The sequence below is a fragment of the Alligator mississippiensis genome, chromosome 5 (assembly GCF_030867095.1).
Source record: "Alligator mississippiensis isolate rAllMis1 chromosome 5, rAllMis1, whole genome shotgun sequence".
In the NCBI taxonomy this organism is placed as follows: Eukaryota; Metazoa; Chordata; order Crocodylia; family Alligatoridae; genus Alligator; species Alligator mississippiensis.
Genome location: NC_081828.1, coordinates 189,494,304 through 189,514,764, shown reverse-complemented (window position 1 = coordinate 189,514,764; position 20,461 = coordinate 189,494,304). Strand labels below are relative to the sequence as shown.

The window sequence follows — 20,461 nt, the reverse complement described above, 5'->3', positions numbered from 1 at the left end:
CCAAGCCTTGGGCCACAGCCCCATTCATGGGATTTGCAGGCATTTTGGCAGGGGAGGGGGTGACCAGCCCACCTGGATTCCTATCCTTTTCCTTCCTCCCTTCTCTCATCTGCTTTGTGGGCGAGGCGCTTGGCCTCCCAACCACCTGCCACATGATTGAGGTTGTGGTGTTGGAGCTGGTCAGCAGCCAGCTTCTCCCAGCTCTTGGCATGGGCATCTATTTCCTTGAGGATGCCTTCAGTGTGTCCTCATACCTTTTTCTCTGGCTGCTGTGAGATCTCCAACCGTTGCTGGAACGCTTGTTTTGGGAGTGCAGAAGTTGGGCATCATCTGCGCAGGATGTTGGGGCTTGAGGATCCTCAAGTGCTGTTAACTCTGCCGAGGGTTTACCAGATTCACCAGGTAAACTCAGTGGTTTCATTTTGGAATCCATGGCCTAAAAACATTGGGCTCTGCGCTGCTTCTGAGCTCTTTGCAACAGAGGAATTGTGGGGTTTTTTTGACTAGGGAAAAATAAGAGGAAGTGAAAACAAAGTTGGCATTTTCAGAGGGATGTCTTGAGTTGAACCAGGAGCCCTTTTGGTTTAAAAGGTGGAGAATCACTGATTTAAGTGTCCCCTGTGACAATGAATAGAGCTTTGCTTCTACTTAAAATAAAAGTACAGAGTCAGTTTAAATCATGTTTACATCAGAATAGGTAGTAAAATGAGAACCTCCCATGTTTTTGTTTCTGTATTGCATCTTTATAGTCAGTCATCTAACTGGGCCCTCAGCACAGGTAGGAGAGAGAAACTTTCTCAAAGGGAAGTGTAAATGTGAAGCCACAGTTCAGCTGGGTGTAGGGGTGGTTTTCCTCATTTATACTGATTGGATCTTACATTGACAAGTGCTCCTCTAATCAGCAGACAGGATATGAAGAGTATGATTCTTGCAGTGCTGAGAAATTAGCACGGAACCTTCCAAAATGAAGCTTTTGGAAGAGACCATCTTTGCTGATGGAATATATACAGAGACCAGCATTGTTATCACTGTGTTTAGGTTGTTCATAAATGTAGCAGTGTTCAGCTTTCAATTAAAAAACAAATTGAAAAGTATATAAATGATTATTCAGTGTATGAACACATGACATTTTAATTGGTTTAATTGTGGCTTAAATCTGAAGCAGATGAACATACAAGGCTGTTTAACTGGTTTAGAGCCACCTGGAATGGTTCAAAAATGTAGTTGGAAAATCAAGCATTACTCTGAACTGCTTCACTTTGATTTGGTTCAGTGTTACTTATGAACACCAAGCCTTCCCTGTTTTCTGTCTTGCTGGTCCTCCAGGCATTGCACACTGCATTCCTCCTGTCCAGCAACCCCAGCCCCAATTGCTGCAGTTTGACTGCTCTGATACACCTGTTACCCACTTTTGTTGGTACTATTTACTGTTGCCCTGCTCTTTCATCCATAAAAGCTAAATTTCTTATAAATATCTGTGTCCTTACTCCCGACTGGACATCATGCATGCCTAGCTCTTGGGAACCCAAAAACGTGGGTGCAAGTTCATAGATTCATATTTATAGATTGTAAGGTTGGAAAGGACCTTGGAAGAATTTGGTCCAGCCCCCTGCACCAAGCAGGAAAGAACTGGGGGTCAGTTGACCCCCAGCACCAGTCTCCTCTTGAAGATTTCCAGGGTAGGTGATTGCACCACCTCTGGAGGGAGCTTATTCCACAGTCTGGACACTCTGACTATGAAGAAATTTTTTCTAATGTTGAGCCTGAATCGGTCTTCCAGGAGTTTGTGGCCATTACTCCTAGTTTTCCCCCTGGGTGCCCTGGTGAACAGTTGCTCACCGAGCCCATGATGTACTCCCCTAGTGTAGTGGTAAGCTGCTACCCGGTCCCCTCTCAGCCTTCTGTTCTTCAGGCTGAAGAGTCCCAGATCCCTCAGCCTTTACATGGCAAGCCATACAAGGAAGACTGATCATACAGGTGGCTCTTCTTTTAACTCTCTCAAGCTTGTCTACTATGTCTTTGTTAAAGTGTGGTGCCCAGAACTAGATGCAGTACTCCAGCTGTGATCTCGCCTATGCTGAGTAGAGTAGAAGAATCACCTCCTTGGTTTTGCTAGAGATGCATCAATTGATGCATGCCAGAGTATTATTTGCCCTGCTGGCTACAGCATTGCACTGCTGGCTCATATTCATACTGTTTACCCCCAGGTCCCTTTCATTCGTGGTGCTAGTCAGTTTGGTATGCCTGTAGGTGTGTTGGGAGTTGCTTGTCCTGAGGTGCAGCACTTTACATTTCTCGATGTTGAACTTCATCAGGTTCCGATCTGCCCAACTTGCTAGCCTGTATAGGTCCGCTTGTATCTCTAGCCTATCTTCAAGCGTGATCACGCTTCCCCATAACTTGGTGTCGTCTGCAAATTTGGCAAGTGAGCTCTTCACCCCCACGTCCAAATTTATTAATAAGATGTTGAAAAGTACTGGACCAAGCACCGCTGGGACACTGCTGCCCACTTCTCACCAGAATGACACAGATTCATTCACTCTGACTCTCTGGGTCCTATCCTGTAGCCACTTTCTTACCCACCTGACTGTCTCAGAGTTAAGCCCACAATCCTCCAATTTCCTCGCGAGGACATTGTGAGATACTAGATCAAAAGCCTTTTGGAAGTTCTCTAACCCCTCAACCTCCCTCCCAGTTCAAACAAGCACACTACAGGTTTAGATCAACTGCAAGCTGTTGAAGTTTACTGAATTCCTGTTTAGGAAAGAAGAAAAGCAGAAAAGTTAAAACACCCTCAGTCCCCAAAGCATAGATGCAAGCACTCCCTCCCATACATTCACTGCAATGAATACTGGGGTTGGAGCCACAGCACTTCACATGCTTGTGAAACAATTCCCAATTGATAGTGTTTTGCAATGGTTCCATTGCTATGTCCACAGCTGGTACATTGATGAATCATCCTTAAAACTAGAATGATTTCTTTACCTTGGGCCCTGATCTGAAATCTCTTCTGTACGTGCTTTAATGTTGTTGCATTGAAATCAGAGAGCTACATTTGTGACCAAGCATTTAACTTGACCGCTTACATGTTCATGATGTCCTTGAATTCAGTAATGTGTTTAAATTTTCTGTATTGTAGCTAGTGTAAATCATTCAATAAAAGCCTCTACCTTGAATTTGTTGTTAGGGAATATCAAACGTTTGATATTTTTCATTGCTGAAGCAGTTTGTTTGGTGCCTTAGTTTGCAATGACTTATCCTTCTTGATACAGAGTGTATGCAAAATGGATTTATTTCTAAGGTGTATTTGAAACATTTCCAAACTAGTCAGCCTTATGTCTACACTGTCTTATTTCACACATGGATTGACCTGTCCTGCTGTATGTGTGCCTTCTGCTGCTCTAGTCAACTTAATGGGATGTAACATCTCTTTAACAGCTGGTGGGCAACTAGGGGTGTGTCTTTTCAGTTCCAAGCAACAGTCCTGTCCTTAATGCTTGTGCCTAGCCTTTTCAAAGATCCTGGACTTGATTGCCTTGTTTGGAGTGTTTCGTGTCCAGTCCCATCTCATTGGCAAGCAGACATCTAGAGGGCACTGCCATTGGAAATAGAGGGGGGACACCTTTTGGAAGTTAATGCAGTGCCATGCCAAAGTGAATGAACCCAGAGAAGGTATCTACAAAAACCAGAACAGGACCTGGTAGTGCTTCTCTTCTCTGTCTATGCTGTAAACTAAATTGCATTTTAGTAAGAAGTGACATCAGGGAACCCAGATGTCCTGGACAGCCATCAAGACTATATTGCAAGATCCCAACAAACTTGGAATAATACCCTTATACCAGGGAGTCTGACAGGAGAACTGCCAGCACAGGTAAGAATGACAGCTGTTGATGATGCATAAGGACCTAGCTGTCAACAGCTATACTGAAGCCACTGAGGAAGCGTCCTATCAACCTTGCTGAAAACTACTGTTATCCTTAGGGTTGCAGTGCCAATAAATATTATGTGCTGTATTGCAGTAGATCTGCAGTCATGTATTTAAACCACCACTTTTGGGTGTTGGTTGTTTGACAGTGTTGGGTGGACCTAGGGCCCTCTTAAGAGTAGAACTGCCATACTGGGTTAGACCAAAGGGCCATCTAGTAGATGCTCCAGATGTGTACAGGAAAAGGAGAGGGTGGTCAGAGGTGCAGAGTAATCTGTCCCATGCCACACCCTCCTAAGTACCAGCAGTCACAGATTTAGAGATGTCCTAAGTCTGAATATACATCCCTGACTGTTATGGTGAGTAGCCCTTGCTAGACCTGGCCTCCATGAATTTGGACTTTTCTATGCTCTTTGGCCTCCACATTGTCCTGTGGCAACAAATATGTTACAGCCACACAACTTCCTTTTGCTTGTTTTAATTTGCCTGATTATTTCAGTGGGTGTCTCTTAGTTCTTGCCTTGCTTTCTGCTTGGCATTAACTGCCCCTCCCACAGTTTGCCCTGTATGATGGAGACTAAAACATTTGATACTGTTATATTTCTGCAGTATCAAGTCTCACCAATACCATAATCAGCTATTAGTTTTCATGTTCATATCCTTTTCCCCTCCTCCATTACAAAGCTGCTTGCTTCTTGCACTCCCATCACTCAAAATGGAGTATGCAGGCACTTGAAAGTAAATGATGAAATATTTTACCATTATGAAGACTACATGAAATGAGACAACAAGTAATTGCAGGTTTTTTTAATCTTCACTCCTCTAGCTGGGCAAAGATGGAATGTCAAGGAGCTGCACTATGAAATACTCAATTCATAGCAGAGGACCATGAAGTTAGACATTAGGAGGGTTGGTATTAGATGCGAAAGGTTAAACAATTAATCATTTAATGGATAAGCCCAGTGATAACTGGCTAGCTTACCGGTTATTGTTTAGCACAGGCCAGAGTGCAGTCTGTCAGGGAGGGTGGGAAAGGAAGCCATGCAGTGCCCCCATCAGGAACTGGAAGGCAGCGGGGAAAGGCCAGGGAGGACTAGTACCCATAGCCAGAGGTTAAAGAGGAATTAACTCATCAATTAAGCAATGAGCTGCTGCTTCACAGGTGGTCCCACCCAACCCCTTCCTCCCTCTCTTCAGTTTGGCTGTGTTGTCAGGTTGCCTTGCCACTCCCTTCCTCCTTGTCCTCTTGGCAGGGGTCAAAGCAGCTCCCAGCAGCACTGGTGTCTGAGCTGCTATGTTATCTTGAGCTTAGGGACAGAAGTTACACATAAAAGACATTTAAGTGATCAGAAACTGGTTTAGACCTGTAACAGAAGTTAAGTGCATAACGTAAACCAGTTTCAAAATGGCTGAAACTGGTTGAAGATAAACCTGGTTGAATGTAGTATCACACTTAACTGATTTGGGTCAAACTAGTTTATGGAACTTCTGTCCCAGACCCCTTCCTGGTTTATGTTAAATCAGAGTCCCCCAGCATGCTCTGCAGCCCTGGACTGGGTTGGGCTCTTTGCTCCAGAGAGCAGGGCTGGCCCCACCCCTCTGCTCTCTACCCGCCAGCCTTGGCTCCAGCTAGAGAGCAGAGGGAGCAGGGAGGGGGGTTTATTTCCACACTCCCTCCCCCTCCTCACCAGGGGACCACAGCTGGTGTCTGCCTGGCCAGTGGTGTACAGACATTCCCCATGTAGCAGTCTGTCAGGCATCCCCCCCCCCTTGCTGCTTGGGGGGTGGTTGGTGTGTGGCCAGTTCCATCCACAGCCTGAAGCAAAGGGGGAGAGGGAGTGGGATTTAATCTCCTCCCCTGTCTCTCCTCCCCCCCCCCCCCAAGCCAGGGCCTGCCTGGCCAGGTGGAGCAGCCAAAGAATAGGCAGCTGGGTCCTGTCAATGGCCCTGATGCAGTTTGGGAATTCCATACCTTCAAAACCATCAATAGTCTCCTGCATGCAAGCTCTTTAACACAGCACAACAGAACCCTCCTCCTACTATCACAAAACCAGCACCAAAATGAGTACTTACTCACTAATCTGTGGTGATTGTGGTGCCTTTGTTCTAAAGTTTTGCTGCCCTTGTTGCTCATCCCAGTCTTGCAGTATAATCCTCTCCTACTAGGGAGTGCTCCATTGGATAAGGGAGCCACAGGTCTTTCTATAGAAGTAATTGCTTGACTTTATTCTCTTTGTTAATGGGGGAAAGCAAAGTAACACAACAGTCCACCATTAACTACTATTTTGAGTGCTTGGAAGCTAATGCAAACTAATTTAGAGCTGTGTGGATCCAAGGATTAACAAGGAAAGTGCCATCACACAGCAGTGTGGATAGATTTCATTTTGTTACAACTAAACTTACTGCATTTAGAGCAAACCAGAACAATTGCTTTAGCACCACTAGCAGATTAAGCCTAAAAGTATGTTAGTCCCAATATGGTAATACCGTGTCAGTATTCTTTGGTGGACAATAACAATAGGTGGCACAACCAACGGACACGTTTGATTCAAAATGGTATTGTTACTAAAGGTCACAAGTAAGAGATGGGTTTGTTTTTTTTTCTACTGTGAGCTGCTTAAATTTACTAAGGCTTTTCCCTCCTCTGCTCCCCTGAGGGGACCAGTACTTGTTAGGTAACTTGATTGTGAATTTGACATAACTGTTTTTCTTGTATAAGCAGAAATTAGTCACTCTTAAGTATTTAACTATTTTGTAGTTTAATGGCATTCAGAGTGCTACCTTGTATCGGAAGTTAAATTTAAAAGAACAGTTTTTTTGTAATAAGCAATCTTGCAGATAAAAATAGTGCCATAAAAGCAATCTTTAGAATCACTGAAGCCACTTCAACACAGGATTCATTGGTTATGCAAGCTGAAAAATGTTTGTCTTCCGAAGACTCTTCGTTCTAACTAACCTTTGTCATATGTTTTTGAGAAGTATAGTCTTATTGATCTTTACTCCTTTTGAAAAAATAATTATGCACAAAAATTCTATTAACACCTTTTATTAAAACATTAAATTAGGAAATAGGTCAAGGCATTCCAGGCAGTATCTGTTGTGCTTCTCAGAGTTTTTTAAAAGTATTCCTGATCATGATTCCTTAATAAACTTGCTCTTGTAATAGTTATGTTTGTGTTAAGCCTGCTGCTTCCATATGGTGGGCAAATATTGGTGAACAGCACTTAAGGTTCTTTTGGCATGTGCAATAACATGTGTATATATATGTATATGCAATTTGTTTCTTGGATTATTAATAAACTAATTTGAGAAACGAATGTATAAACCACTTTTTAATATTGCAGAATTACTTTTTGCCTCTCAGATAGGTGGCCATATACAAAACTATACTCCCCCTCCCAACATGAGGGTAATCTATACAATGTAGTTTTAGCTGTTCTAATGGGGCATGGAGCATGGGCCATGGTGAGTTGGCGAAGAGGTAATGTAGGAAACTAACTATTCTCATTTGTGCTGTTGCAATGCATGTGTTCTTGAAGATGAATATTATCCTGAATGAATGTCTACTTTGTTTTTTCAGGTAGTCAAAAAAGCAGATATGATCAATAAAAACATGGTTCACCAGGTCCAGGCAGAGAGAGATGCTTTGGCTCTCAGCAAAAGCCCCTTTGTTGTGCACTTATATTACTCACTTCAGTCAGCTAATAACATCTACTTGGTGAGTAAATAAAGGGCTATGGAGCTTTACTGTAGTCTTGAAAATATAGTGCGGAATTAAAGAAATCACTGTTTGAAAATATCTTCTGGCTATAAGGGATTAACTTTTTCATCCAAAATGAGTTCTTAACCAAAATAGTTGGGTGGGATTACTATCTTCTTTTCCCTTTTTAACTCCTCCCTTGTATTTATATTCCAGTCCCCCTACCCCTTCCTCACCATCAGTGCTAAATTTCTAGATGATTAACCTGGTTAAGAATGCCCAGCATTGTTTTTTGGTGCAAAATGAAAATAAAGAAAAAATGTATGTGATCAGTCTGGGGAATTTGCAACTGTGCGCGCCTTGAAAAACATGTATAGATCACCGATGAGAAAATGTATATGGTTTTTGTGCTATTGTTTCAGGTGCATGGAGTAAGATGGGCTATATGGGAAGTAAATCTCCCCCCACCGCATAGCCCTGGATTCATCCTCAGACTAACTTCTAGATCACTGTGTTGCTCTGATGTTGCCAAGGCAATATGAAGCCCAAACTGTCAGACTGTGAATAGAAACATTACAATGTCTAGAGAAATTGTCAATTCAGAATGTGTAGATTTCTAAAAATTCCCACCCAGTTCTGAATATTTGATCATGCAGTTAGCATAGTTTGTCAGGAGAAAGTAGATTGGGCATACAAATTTAAAAAATCCTGCACACACATGAGCTCTGTATCCAAGGAAATCTTAATTGACCTTGTTGTCATCTGGAGTCTTAACTGTTTGTAAATAGAAAGGAAAGTCATTAAATATTGCTGATGTAACCAATCTTGGAAATAGTTTAAGTTACCACAAGAAAGCTACCTACTAATCTTACTCCTTGCAAAATGATTTTTTAAAAAGAAAATTTGATTCATAGTTGTGTACCACTTTAGATTAATAATTTGGGATACTGAAAAATATTTTGGATTAAAAAATGAAACCTTTCAATGTGGCAGGTGATGGAATATCTTATTGGTGGAGATGTCAAATCTCTTCTACACATATATGGATATTTTGATGAAGAAATGGCAGTAAAGTATATTTCTGAAGCAGCCCTGGCTCTTGATTATCTTCACAGGCATGGGATAATCCATAGGTAAAGCCCACTATGTAGATTTATCATGGGGGGGCGGGTTTGGTTTTATTTCCATGGTAAGTTTTAAAACTGGGTATGGTATAAGAATGCAGAAAATTTATGTCGTTTCCTTGGGGTTTTAAGGACTGACTTAATATCTTTATTTTTAGAGCTCTGCATACTTTAGCCTTGCAAGCTGGTAGGGCAGGAGCAGAAAGGGAGACAAAAGAGTCTGTAATCATTAGGGAATAAAATCCAGAATTCTTTTTTGAGTACATGGATCCCTCTGTAGAGTGACTGAGCCCCAATGAGGGTGATCCCAAAGTCATTTAGCCAAGCCTGGTCATTTGCTTTACATGCTCTATATCCTTCCCTCCCACAAAGGGTCCCAACCACCACTCATTTTTGTGAGAGAAAGCTACAGGGTTCATCTCCTTCCTCATTTTATTTTAGATAGTTCAGGCTACCTTTACACTGGAGCTTGTTCTTGGTAGAATGCCAGTTCTCAGTCTGTATTTTACTTTGGGGTGGGGAGGGGGGCAAGGCAAGGAGGATAGAGAACACACTCAGATTTTGAGACATGGAAGTCTTGTGCCATGCATGGTGGCATAATGGAGTCTGATACGTTCTTTATGGCCCTTATTTCTGGCATTTGACATTTCTATAATCTGGATTAAGCAAGGATGGTCTCCTTTTATTGATTACAGAGAACTATAAATAGCTTTATCTTTGGTTCTGAGTTCTTTTTTCTGCTTATTGCAATCTCTTCTTTCTCTGTGATGCTAATTTGACCAATGTTATTCCATTATTTCCATCTTCAGGGACCTGAAGCCAGATAATATGCTGATTTCCAATGAGGGCCATGTAAAATTGACAGACTTCGGGCTCTCCAGGGTTACTCTGAACAGAGGTGAGATGCATAAAAATAGGCTGTTGCCCAAGTAGTATATTTTAGTACAGAAGTGCTCAACCCTCGGCCCACAGGCCAGATCAGGCCCACAGAGTCCACTCCATGGGACTCCCCAGTTAGTAACTGACTGCCACTCCCCTGTTGTCAAATTTCAGGACCTGAGGAGAGCCCTACAGACTGGTGAGCATAGCCCTGCACTCTGGATTGAGTGCACAGGGCCAGATGGAACAATGCAGGGCTGAGTGGGCCCAATTGGTACTGTGGGGTGGTACAGAGCTGAGTGGGGCCGATTGGGGCACGGCAGGGCAGGGCCAAGCAGAGTGGTGCAGAGAGGCACAGGGCTAAACAAGTCCAGGTGGAGGCAGCACAAGCCTGATCCTAACATGCAGGGCCTGATCTGGCCCACAGGCTGGCCCTTGCCATGGGGCCAAAAGATTGAGCACTACTAGTCTAGTATGCTTCTGAAAATCATTTTACATTCCAGTGACACATAGGATCCATAAATAAAATCAGGGTCTTGATGAGCAGGGCACTACAGGGCAATATACCCAACTGTAACCTGCACTGCACCACATGCTAGTCAAACAGCAAAAGGTTTTGTTAAAAGCAACAGTATTTCCTTACTTAGTTTTGTGAATGGGGAATGTTTTCTCTCTAAAGCATTGTGTGCACAGATGGTGTTATATATATTCCAGGAATTATTCTATGCTTAACTTAAATTGTTAATGTTAATTTGAAGGGTTCATGTCTTGATGCATCTAACCTAATTCTGAAGTGGGGTCTCTTGTGCTGCCGCTTCCTCTTATGTATTTATTATGTCTTAGATGAAGCTATTCTTTCAGGTGATATAGCTTTCTTTTACAACTTTAAATACTGTATATTGCTAGTCAGCCATATATGCCAGGCAGACCATGGTAAGTACACAGTAAACCGCACAGCATACCACATAGGAAACATTGCATAATAAAGATGCTACGGGTTGCCCGTGTTAATAGATAATTTAATACGTTTTTGACAGTCTTGTCTTCCACACAGCATTGTACCATTGTCAGTAGAATTAGTGTAAATATAGAAGAAAAAAAATGTCTAGAAGATGCATATATTTAAGATTATAGAAAAACTTTGCATGCTGTATGTGTAAAATAGGATGTACTTTTAACTGATTCCCTTTAAATATGCACTCAGTAATGGTGTTAGGTTGTACGTACAAACTTTATTTTCTATCTTTCCAGTGCTTAACTATAACCTGAATGTTCTCGTCATAGAAAACTTTTTCAGATTTGCTGGGGTTTTTTTATTAAAGGCAGGAATTTCTATCTTCCTCCAGTCTTTCCTTCCAGAGACCCATACTTTACAAGCTTAATGGGAAACTACTTACTAATGGTGGTAGTCTAGCATTATTAAAACTACTTGTAGAGTACTTAAGTACAAGGCATTGAAGTACTGCACACTGGTTGGAGTAGTGTGTCCAAAAAAACCCCCCTCAATCCTGCCCCACCCCAGAATTCCTAGGATCTTTAATTGCTATCCTTGTGTCATGATTTTGTATGCATATGCACCCCTTCCCCCCAGTTGTGTTGTTATAAACATTTGCTTGTCGTTTTGACAACTGTGTGGTATAGTATTAAGAAGCTGAAAACAAAAGTCTTTATTTTTTTTTTATAACAAAATAAATGCAAAATATAATCAGCACAGTGCAATTTAAATTGGGTTTTTAAATATCTTATTAGTAATGCAAGTCATGGTGTGGCATAGGTAAGAATATAGAGTATGAAAACAATTAAATGGAGTATCTATCAATTTGGTATGTAGTGGCCTCTACTGGTACATATCCTCAGCACATCAACCAGGCTAAACAATTTTTTTATTGCTCTTGCATATTACATTGGTAAATGATCAAAATATTTAATTTATTCGACGGCAAAACAAAAACCTGACCTTCTGGAGTAATTTGTTATTCTTTCAATAGAGATAAACATGATGGATATCCTTACTACACCGTCCATGGCAAAGCCGAAGCAAGACTATTCACGTACTCCAGGACAGGTGTTGTCTCTCATCAGTTCTCTGGGTTTTGTAAGTAATTTAGAATTTTGGGGCGTTTACACACATGCAGGGAGGCTGTAATTCCAGCGTGTCGGAACAGACTCAGTTAATCAAGTCTGCTGGAGCGTGGAAATTACTGTGCTCAAGCAGCCTCCAGCACCATGTATAACAGCGCTGAAAAATGGTGGCGGGGCGCTTTGAACTAAAGCTCATTTGAGTAATGTTTGATAAGCTTTAGTTTAAAGTGCCCTGCTGCCATTTTTCAGCATGGGGACACTGATGCACAGGATGCTCTGGGTGCTTTCAATTAGCATGGCTTTCAGAGCTGTGCTAATTAAAGACTGTCCCCTGTCCCCCCTATGGAGCACGTCTATAAAAGTCCTTGGTTTTCTCTAAGTGTTTTAGATTTAAGGCAGTGAGAGAAACTGAATAACACTGGACTAATAGGGGTTTTTTTTGCATGTCACCTAAGCACAGCCAGGATTTCTTTTAACTGGATTTCTAGTGTCTGAGTGTTCTAGAAGTAACCTTGGACTTTCTCCAAACAAAAGAATGTGTTTCTTAAAAGTGTGGAGTGAAACTTCAGTTGACCTGCAGTTATATAATTCAGCTGAGTATAAATAACTATATTTACAGTCATAGATGCTTTCTTTGTACAGATGTTTTTAACTTTTTAAAATAAAGTCTCTGTGCTTTTGATAGTACACCCCGATTGGAGGCAAGGTGCAAGGACCTACCTCAAATTCCATGTCTGGCACTTCACAACTTTCTCAAGGATTAGTTTCTTCCACTTCTGTGGGTCAAAAGGAATATACCCCTGTTTCGAGTAAACAGCTGAAGTCATGTAAGTACAGCATACAATGTTCTAAGCAACACTATTAGCGTAAAAGGGGTGGGGGGGGGTTGTTTTTTTTTAATTTGACCAACTGAAATCATGGTCCAGTCACGGAGCAGCACCTCATTTAAAAGACCTGAGCACCCAGCAACATATGTCATTAACAGTAGTCTTTTGTTTTGTTCTGATTCCAATGCGAATATTTTTCCTGATGTATTCTTCCTCAATTCCAAAGAAACCATAATTCAAAAAAATTGTGCACCATGTTTTCAGTGCTAATAAAGTTAAGATAACTTTGAGTGCCTTAACATATAAATTGCTTTATTTTGGTTCTTTGATTTTTATTTTTTTTTTTCCTAACCTATTAGTCCTAATATTTCTAATACAAATTGCGAGTATTACTGTAGTTCTGATGTACTTTATAAGTCATTTTGTAAGTCAGACCTCTTTATAACAGACAGAACTTACCAGATTGGAAAAGTAATGAGAACAGTTCTCTACCATAATATCCTGTTGAGGAGCTGTTTAAAATTTGCAATGTTGGGGGCGGGGGTTTGTTTTTTTTCTCTCGCAGGTCTTGATACTGCTGCCTTAAATCCTGGGATGCCAGTGAGGAGTTTAACTCCATCTCTTCTTCAAGCTAGAAAAAGGTTTGGTACCTCTAGTGCCAGTAGCCACTCACGCACACGTCTGTCCAGTCTGGAATCGGAATGCTGTAGCAGTCCCAGGTGGGAGAAAGATGCAGAGGTCAGAACTGTTTCAATTCTTCATGATAATTTTACTTTTATAGTTTACTTGCACAAATTTGGGGGTTCAAATGATATCATCATGCAGCTTTTCAGAGGTCTGCCATCGTTATTCCAGAACTGGAGAGAAAATGAGCTGGATGCAATCTGCATCAAGTTAAAGGTACCTTTGACCCTGACAGCTTTTTCCCCAGTCAGATGCTTATCCTGTGCTGTACAGTGGGCAGGAAAATCAAATTCCACCTCCTTACTGGCCTGCAGCCATGTGGTTGGAGGGTAGTCTGCTGACTGGAAAACCTTACTTTGGGTTTTGCTCAGCTGTACAGAGAGTGAGGCGAGTGTTAGCTTTATTACCCAAAATATGAAGGCAGTAAGGGATCCTTCGAAGGAGAAAGAGAGCACACAACTTCTCTAAGGAGGCGGCAAACAACCCTGACCACCCTTTTGCCAAGGCACAAGAATTCATGAAGCTTAACTTTTAGGTTAAGGCTTATTTTCTTTTGGCATGCCACTGAATTGAGTGATTTACTAAGCATTGCTAAGACAAATGTAATACCATTTTTCCCATTGTAAAGTGTTGGTGAAATCATTTATGGACAAATATGAAAGGTGTGGGGAAGAACAGAAAACACAAACCTTTCCTTAGTCAAGTAAAAATCAGAATTCTCAGAACTCTAACTTACTGGGCTTCTTAGGCACTGCTTTACTATTGTGCTACCTAAAATTAAAACAGCCTTTTTTCCTTTTTATCACTTCTGTATATGAAACATAATAGGTCAGTTGTGTTTTCTCCTAGAAATTGTTCTCTCTAGTGCTAAGAATTAAATCATAATGTAGTTAAATATGGCAGAATCTCCTGGTATAATTGCAGTAATCTTTCATCCTCACGCTTTAAACATAGATTCTTTATGTAACAGTTGTTCCATCACCAACATAATAGAAAGCTCATTTCTATTTTGCTCAGCACACCACCGCCAGCCCGGGCTCCAAGCAGCTGCTGCCAGTCACAGAGCCCAGGCTGCTCCCAGCAGGCAGCTGGGAGGCTGCAAGCCCTGCTGGAAGCAGCCTGGGCTCCATGGGCCGGCTGCAGCCAGGAGGCTGCAAACAGCTGCTTCAGGCTTTGGTACTCCAGCACCTTCCAAGCTAGACATTGTGGTTTTTTCGGCACTCTGGCAAAAATTTGTTGCCTATCCCTGTCTTAGACTATTGTATTGTATGGCAAGTTGGAGCTGTTCATTGTAATAGAATTAAAGTACTTTTCAAGCTCAGCAGTAAAATTACTTTTTTTATAAGCTGGAGTCTTAATATTTTCAAATATGTCAATGTGTTTGTTCTCAGGGAACTGAAGATGCATCATGTTCTGCAACAAGCAAAGTAAATAAGGAATCAGAGAAGCTTCTTAATATGGAATTGTTGCATGCCAAAGATGCTAAAACATTAAAGACAAAGGAACTTGAGTCTGTTATCTCTCCAATTGGTAGCAATGATTCTGGCAAAAGGCATGAGGCAAGAATTGAGCATTCTGATATAATTGACACTGCTGTGATAGCAGTAGACATGAAAGATCTAGTCAGGAAATGTCTTTCTGAAAATAAGGCCTGGGAAGAAAAGTGTGTTTCAGATAAAACTGGTTTGACAAAGGAAACGGCAAAAACATCCCATTCATGGTTGGTTGATCCCATCAAAGAGGAGGATATTCTTGAAAAGCCAGGTATAAAAAGAGGCTTTCAGCAAGTTGACACCAGTCCTTGTCAAGAACTTAACCAAGTCAAAAAAAGCAATGCCGAATACAAACGTGCTTGTCAAATTTCAGAATACCAGGAAAACCAGAACACAGGTTTAACAACAGAAATTCAGTCCTTAATGCTTTCAAGTGATGGAGGCCTGTGGAAGACCTGTAAAAGTGGTGAATTAAAAGCTAAAGACATTATCTGTAGGCAGCAAACATCAGAAAAATCAGCCACACCATTAATAGCAAAGAACCTTATGCATGATTTGGATGTAGATTATGAAAAAGATGATAAAAAGGAATATATGAACTCTAGTTTCTTAGGTACTGATGATGAGAAACCTCTTGGAATCTTGAGTGTGGACTCTGATGTATCCCTCCCTGAGATATCTGTTACAGAGAGCCATTTAGAAAAGCAGCTTTCAGATCTGGATAAGAGTATTAAAGACCTTTCCTTTGAGGAGTCAAAAACTGAAGCCATGTTAGTAGCATCACCATGTTGCCAAGATACTTCAAGAGGTGAGGAAGAACATATCCAGGAGAGCAAGCCTTTACAACATGAACATGATACTGACCTAAAATGCTTAGCTGAACCTCATATTGATGTGTCTTCTCCTTCAGAGGAGATGATGAAAACATTGGCTCTCCTTAAAAAAAATGTTGTTGCTTTTCGAAGTTATAACAGTCCAATTAATGTGTCCAATGCATCTGAGCCATCAAGAATTAGCATGGCTTCTTTAGATGTAGTGGATGTTTCACCTGCCTGTAGTGGCTCTTATCCCATGGCTATAACACCAGCACAAAAAGGAAGATCATATAGGGCTTATCAGGTATGTGACCAAGTATTGTTGAGAGTGATATATACACGAGCACTGAATGAATTTGATGCGGCCATCTGCAAGTTAAGCAAAAGCAGACTGAAATAATGTGGCAGCATTCCAGGTCTTAGATATGCCTTGCCAGAATAATTGCCTTTTAGTCTCATCATCAATAATTTGGCCACTAACAAATGCTGTCATGGCTTGCCCTTTTGTAAGGAATGGATGATTGTTTGTTTTTAAACTGGAAGAGCACAAAACAGAAAGGGTGATATTCTGTTACTTTCGTCTTGCTGCCCCCTTGTGGAACGCTGAGACACCTTTTTTTCTTTGGGCAGATATCCCGGGAGTCCTTAGGTTTCCTGCTCGAGTAGGCTTTCTTTTCCCCATCTTTTTTTGCTGCAACCCACTGCTGGGAGCAGTGTGTGGCAGCGGCAGCCCAAGCAGTGGGGGAGCTCCTGACATGCAGCCCAGCTTGTCCTTTGTGTGTGGCACCACCAGCACTGCCCCCATGACCCTCATTTTGGTTGCGGCACAAGGTTGGGAACGGCTAATCTACACGATGTGAGGTGGTTGCCTACTGATATATGTAAAATAAAATTATTGTTGTTAAATTTACACGTAACTCCACAATCTGGATTTGAGAAACTGTTCTTACATTTAGTAAGACTCTGGGAGGAGGGAAAGGTTGGGGAAAAAAAAAAATACATTTCAGTCTGTGGTGTCCACTGTTATATTGCTGTTGAGGTGTCACAGAAGCTTAACTGAATAACTTTGCTGGAAAGGGAAGTGAACATACAGCTGACTCAGAGAGAAGTGCTAAAATGTTTGCAATTCTAACCATAATCGTTGAGTGCCTAGTGGTGGTATTTTTCTCTTCAGAAAAGAGAGCCTTGTTTAGATTACAAACTCCTTCACTGTGAATTAAACCAACTGTGAAACCTTGCTGGACCCAGCCCCTGTAGTTCAGGGAAGCAGGTGATTTTTCCCTTGTGGACTTGCATGCTCTGAGAAGATCTTATGCTTAGCGTGTGAATATGGTTACAGATGTGTGTATGCTTTTATTATAAAAAATACTGTTTTTTAAATATACAACTTATAATCAAATTGGACCTGTATACCTCCCTATAGTGGTGGGTATTGTGGCTGATATGATTGTGTATAGTGTATTAGACTACTGCATCAAGAACAAAGGTGGAGATCAAGTGAGTGTTAAGTGCTCTGAAAGGAAACTGTAAACAACACAGGGTAGCATTGACATGCTTTAATGGAGAGAGAAAGATTACCATTGCAGCTTTTCAGCAAGGGTGCAGCTGTACAAAAACAAGTAAAATACCATTTGGGGGGGGCACTTGTTGAAATCCCATTGCCTTCAAAGGATGTCCTCAGTTCCAGTTGTCTAATCCCATAGACAGCAATCATCACACAGGTTTAAATTGGTACAGAACTGCCTGCAGATTATAATTGCAGGTGAACATGCAAGCCAGAAAGAATCCAGCTTAACTTCCAGGCTTAAATCAGTGGGGCTGGTGGTTTAAATAGCAAAAGCTTTGTTTATAAACTCAGTCTGGCATGCAGGACATAGGGAATTTGGTGATGATGATTTTTAGACTATAGTTACAGTTACATTATATTGAATACACACACTTGCTTGAATCAGGAAGCTAGATATTGAGTGCATGTTGCTAAAGTGGTTAGAATCTGAACAATCCATTTGGTAAATGACCTTTAAGATGCAAAATTGGAGGAGACAGTTTAATGGCAGTAAGAAAAGCAGATTTAGTCTTGCATTTCTTTCAGATAATTTTCTCTGGTTTTATGACAAAAGAGCAGGAGGCCAAAGAAAATTTTTAGAATGAAGGAATGGACATTGCTCATCTCTTTATGCGTTGATTTGATTGAGACAGTCATGCAACAAAAGGCTTGATGTAAGTGTAGTTATAGTCAGTATTGTTACTAGGGGTACACTATGGGCTGTGTTTGACATTTGCAACTTTTTATCATGTGGCATGAGACGCCTCACGGAGGAGATGCTGATACACCATATAGGACTCCAAAGAGTGTAAGAAGAGGGGCTGCCCCCATGGAAGGTGAACGTATTTTGGGAACTCCAGACTACCTGGCACCTGAATTGCTGTTAGCAAAGCCTCATGGTAAGGAAACCATTTTAGCAATGCAAGAAAGTGGGTAGTATTTGGAACTCCAAATCTGTAGACACTTTAGACCAGATTTTTAAGGTCTTTAGGGGTCTAAAGATGCAAAACCATCTCTAACAGGGTTTCAGTGTCTGGCATCTGTTCCCATTGAACTAGATGGGAGTTTAAGCCTCTAGCTGTTTTAAGCCTCTAAACCCTTGTCTTCCTCTTGAGGCCCTAAAAGACCTATAAATAACTGACGTTTGTCCTTATTCTTGGCTTTAGCCATTTCTTTTGAAAATTTTATTTATAGTAAAAAATTATATTTATATTAAAAAGCACTGTTGAATATAAAGTCACATTTTTAATAAGCTTCTCTATTTAAGCTGATTGAATTAATCTGTGATATTTATGAGCTCAAAAAGAAATACCACTGACAATGGAGCATTCCCATTTTATATTCAGACTGGCTGGCTGTGGTAGATAGTTTTGGTAGAAAATGGTAACAGATTAGAAAATGTTTGTAAAGGAAATAAAATAGAAAACACTAAATGGCAGTAATAATGGGGTCAGATCTATAGATGACTGAAGTGAAAGACTAATTGAGAGGCAAGTTGCAAATCTTGCAAATTAACAAATTAAAAATCCAGGGTATGGTATCACAGAATTTTGAGTTGATCTGAAAGTTGTTTTAATTTGCTACTTAACGGTTTAGTAGTGGACTTTATATTTTACAAAAGCATTAAAATGTAGTAAGACAAAGCTAAAGAATGTCTTATAACTTAACTGTAACGTAAATAGAAAAGCCATCATTTACTTAATCGTAATATAGAATTACACCTTGCACTTCTACTTCCACACAGCTAAGAATCTTGATATACCTTACATTAAACTGCTGCATCTCTACTGCCAGGTATAATCAACAGCATTTAAAAATGGAGAAACTGAGGTATAGAATGGCTTACTCAGGATGTATGTGGTAGACCCAGAAACAAACCAGATGAAGACAAGCCTCATTGAAGTCCATGTCAAAATTCACATTCATGGAACTAGGGCTTCATTCGCAGATTTGACCCATGGAAATGGTCTTGTTTATAAAGTGGCTGTCCTCCAAGTAATTTAAAATCAGTTACCTCAATTGTTGAAGTTACTGTAAATGTATAGAACATGTCTGTCTTCTTTTCCAAAAAAAAAAAAAAAATTCTGATTTTTATTGATTTCTAATAGGAAGACAGATTTATGTCCTACTTTACATTCTAAAATTGGCAAAGGGCAGCTTCAGTTGCTTACCAGTTACTGTGACTTACCTGCTTTGTAATTTGGAATAAACTGGCATTTTCTTTAAGGTACTGACCTGTAAAATTGTTAGCCTTCCAGTACCCCATATCTGAGAGGCATTGTTCTTTTATCCCAAACATCAGGAGGCCTCAACTCACTTGAAAGCCTCTGTCACTAATGAACTCCATCCTGCTTTGAGGTAGAGGGTGCATTAAGGAGTGCAGCTAAGAGATTTCTAGTTCCTTTCCAAATTTTCTCCAAGCACATTTATGTCAACTCTTAGAAAAACCCATCTGTGTGTGATTAAGGGGACTCAGAAAGCGCCACAGAAACAAACTGAACAAGCTACTCCAGCAATGAACAAAACTGATAATATTTAATATAACTCTTACATTGATGAATTAGCTTCTGCATAGTTAATATGCCTAACTCATTTTTTTTCATATACAGGGATTCTGACCTGTGGTGAGTTTGCTCTAATACTTTATAGAAAGTGTTCAAGTAAACTATGAGCAGTCAAAGTATAACTAGATCACACTTTCCGGTAAAGATACTGCTATATAAAATTACATATACAATAAGTGAACCAGATAATAATGCATTATTTCTTGAGATCCAACTTATTAAGAAGCTTCAGTTGTACTGTTTGTAGGTCACTGGAAGCCAGATCTACACCTTTTGGGCTACTGTCATCACATACTACTGTCCAAGACTTTCTGGCTAACAAGAAGCAAAATACAGAAACTGTAAAAGGGGAGTAGATGGAAAAAATAAGTAAAATAAGACGCTCAGTAAAATAAGACGCAGAGCACGTCTACACATGCGCCCGTTGAGAGCACAGCTGTGCAGGGCTACTCCTGCCTTAATGTACTCCCCTACAGCAGCCAGGAGGAGCTCCAGGTTCCCCCAGGTGCCAGCCCCTGGCTGGCAGGGGACACACAGGTCAGGCCTGGGCTCCAGGGGGCAGGGGAAACTGTCCCATCTCAGAAGCAGCTGCCTCCAAACCCTGTGCTCCAATTGGCAGGGGCAGGGCTTGGGAAACAGTCCTCTGCCCTAGGCAGCTGCCTGCCTCCCAGCCCTGCACCCTGATCGGCAGATCCAGGCGAGGGCTGAGACACCATCCCTGCGCAGTAAATGTTGCACATGTGTAGACGGTGACACTTTTTACTGTGCAGTAGATTAGTCTACTGTGCAGTACAGTGTCTCATGTAGATGTGCCCACTCAGA

At 41.1% G+C, this 20,461-nt stretch overlaps 1 protein-coding gene across 3 annotated transcripts in view; it reads left to right on the top strand.

The window, feature by feature from the left end:
• The window catches only part of MASTL (microtubule associated serine/threonine kinase like), a 29,342-nt gene that overhangs the window by 1,724 nt on the left and 7,157 nt on the right, over positions 1-20,461 (top strand). For 2 of the 3 annotated variants that reach the window (XM_059729102.1, XM_006259635.4), the window contains exons 2-9: positions 7,506-7,643; positions 8,619-8,758; positions 9,559-9,647; positions 11,617-11,723; positions 12,396-12,537; positions 13,103-13,275; positions 14,613-15,833; positions 17,836-17,974. In XM_059729102.1, coding sequence (XP_059585085.1) covers positions 7,506-7,643; positions 8,619-8,758; positions 9,559-9,647; positions 11,617-11,723; positions 12,396-12,537; positions 13,103-13,275; positions 14,613-15,833; positions 17,836-17,974 — 2,149 coding nt within the window. Of the gene's footprint in view, positions 1-3,748; positions 3,872-7,505; positions 7,644-8,618; positions 8,759-9,558; positions 9,648-11,616; positions 11,724-12,395; positions 12,538-13,102; positions 13,276-14,612; positions 15,834-17,835; positions 17,975-20,461 lie in introns of all 3 variants that reach the window. The other variant, XM_059729103.1, reaches the window with a different exon arrangement.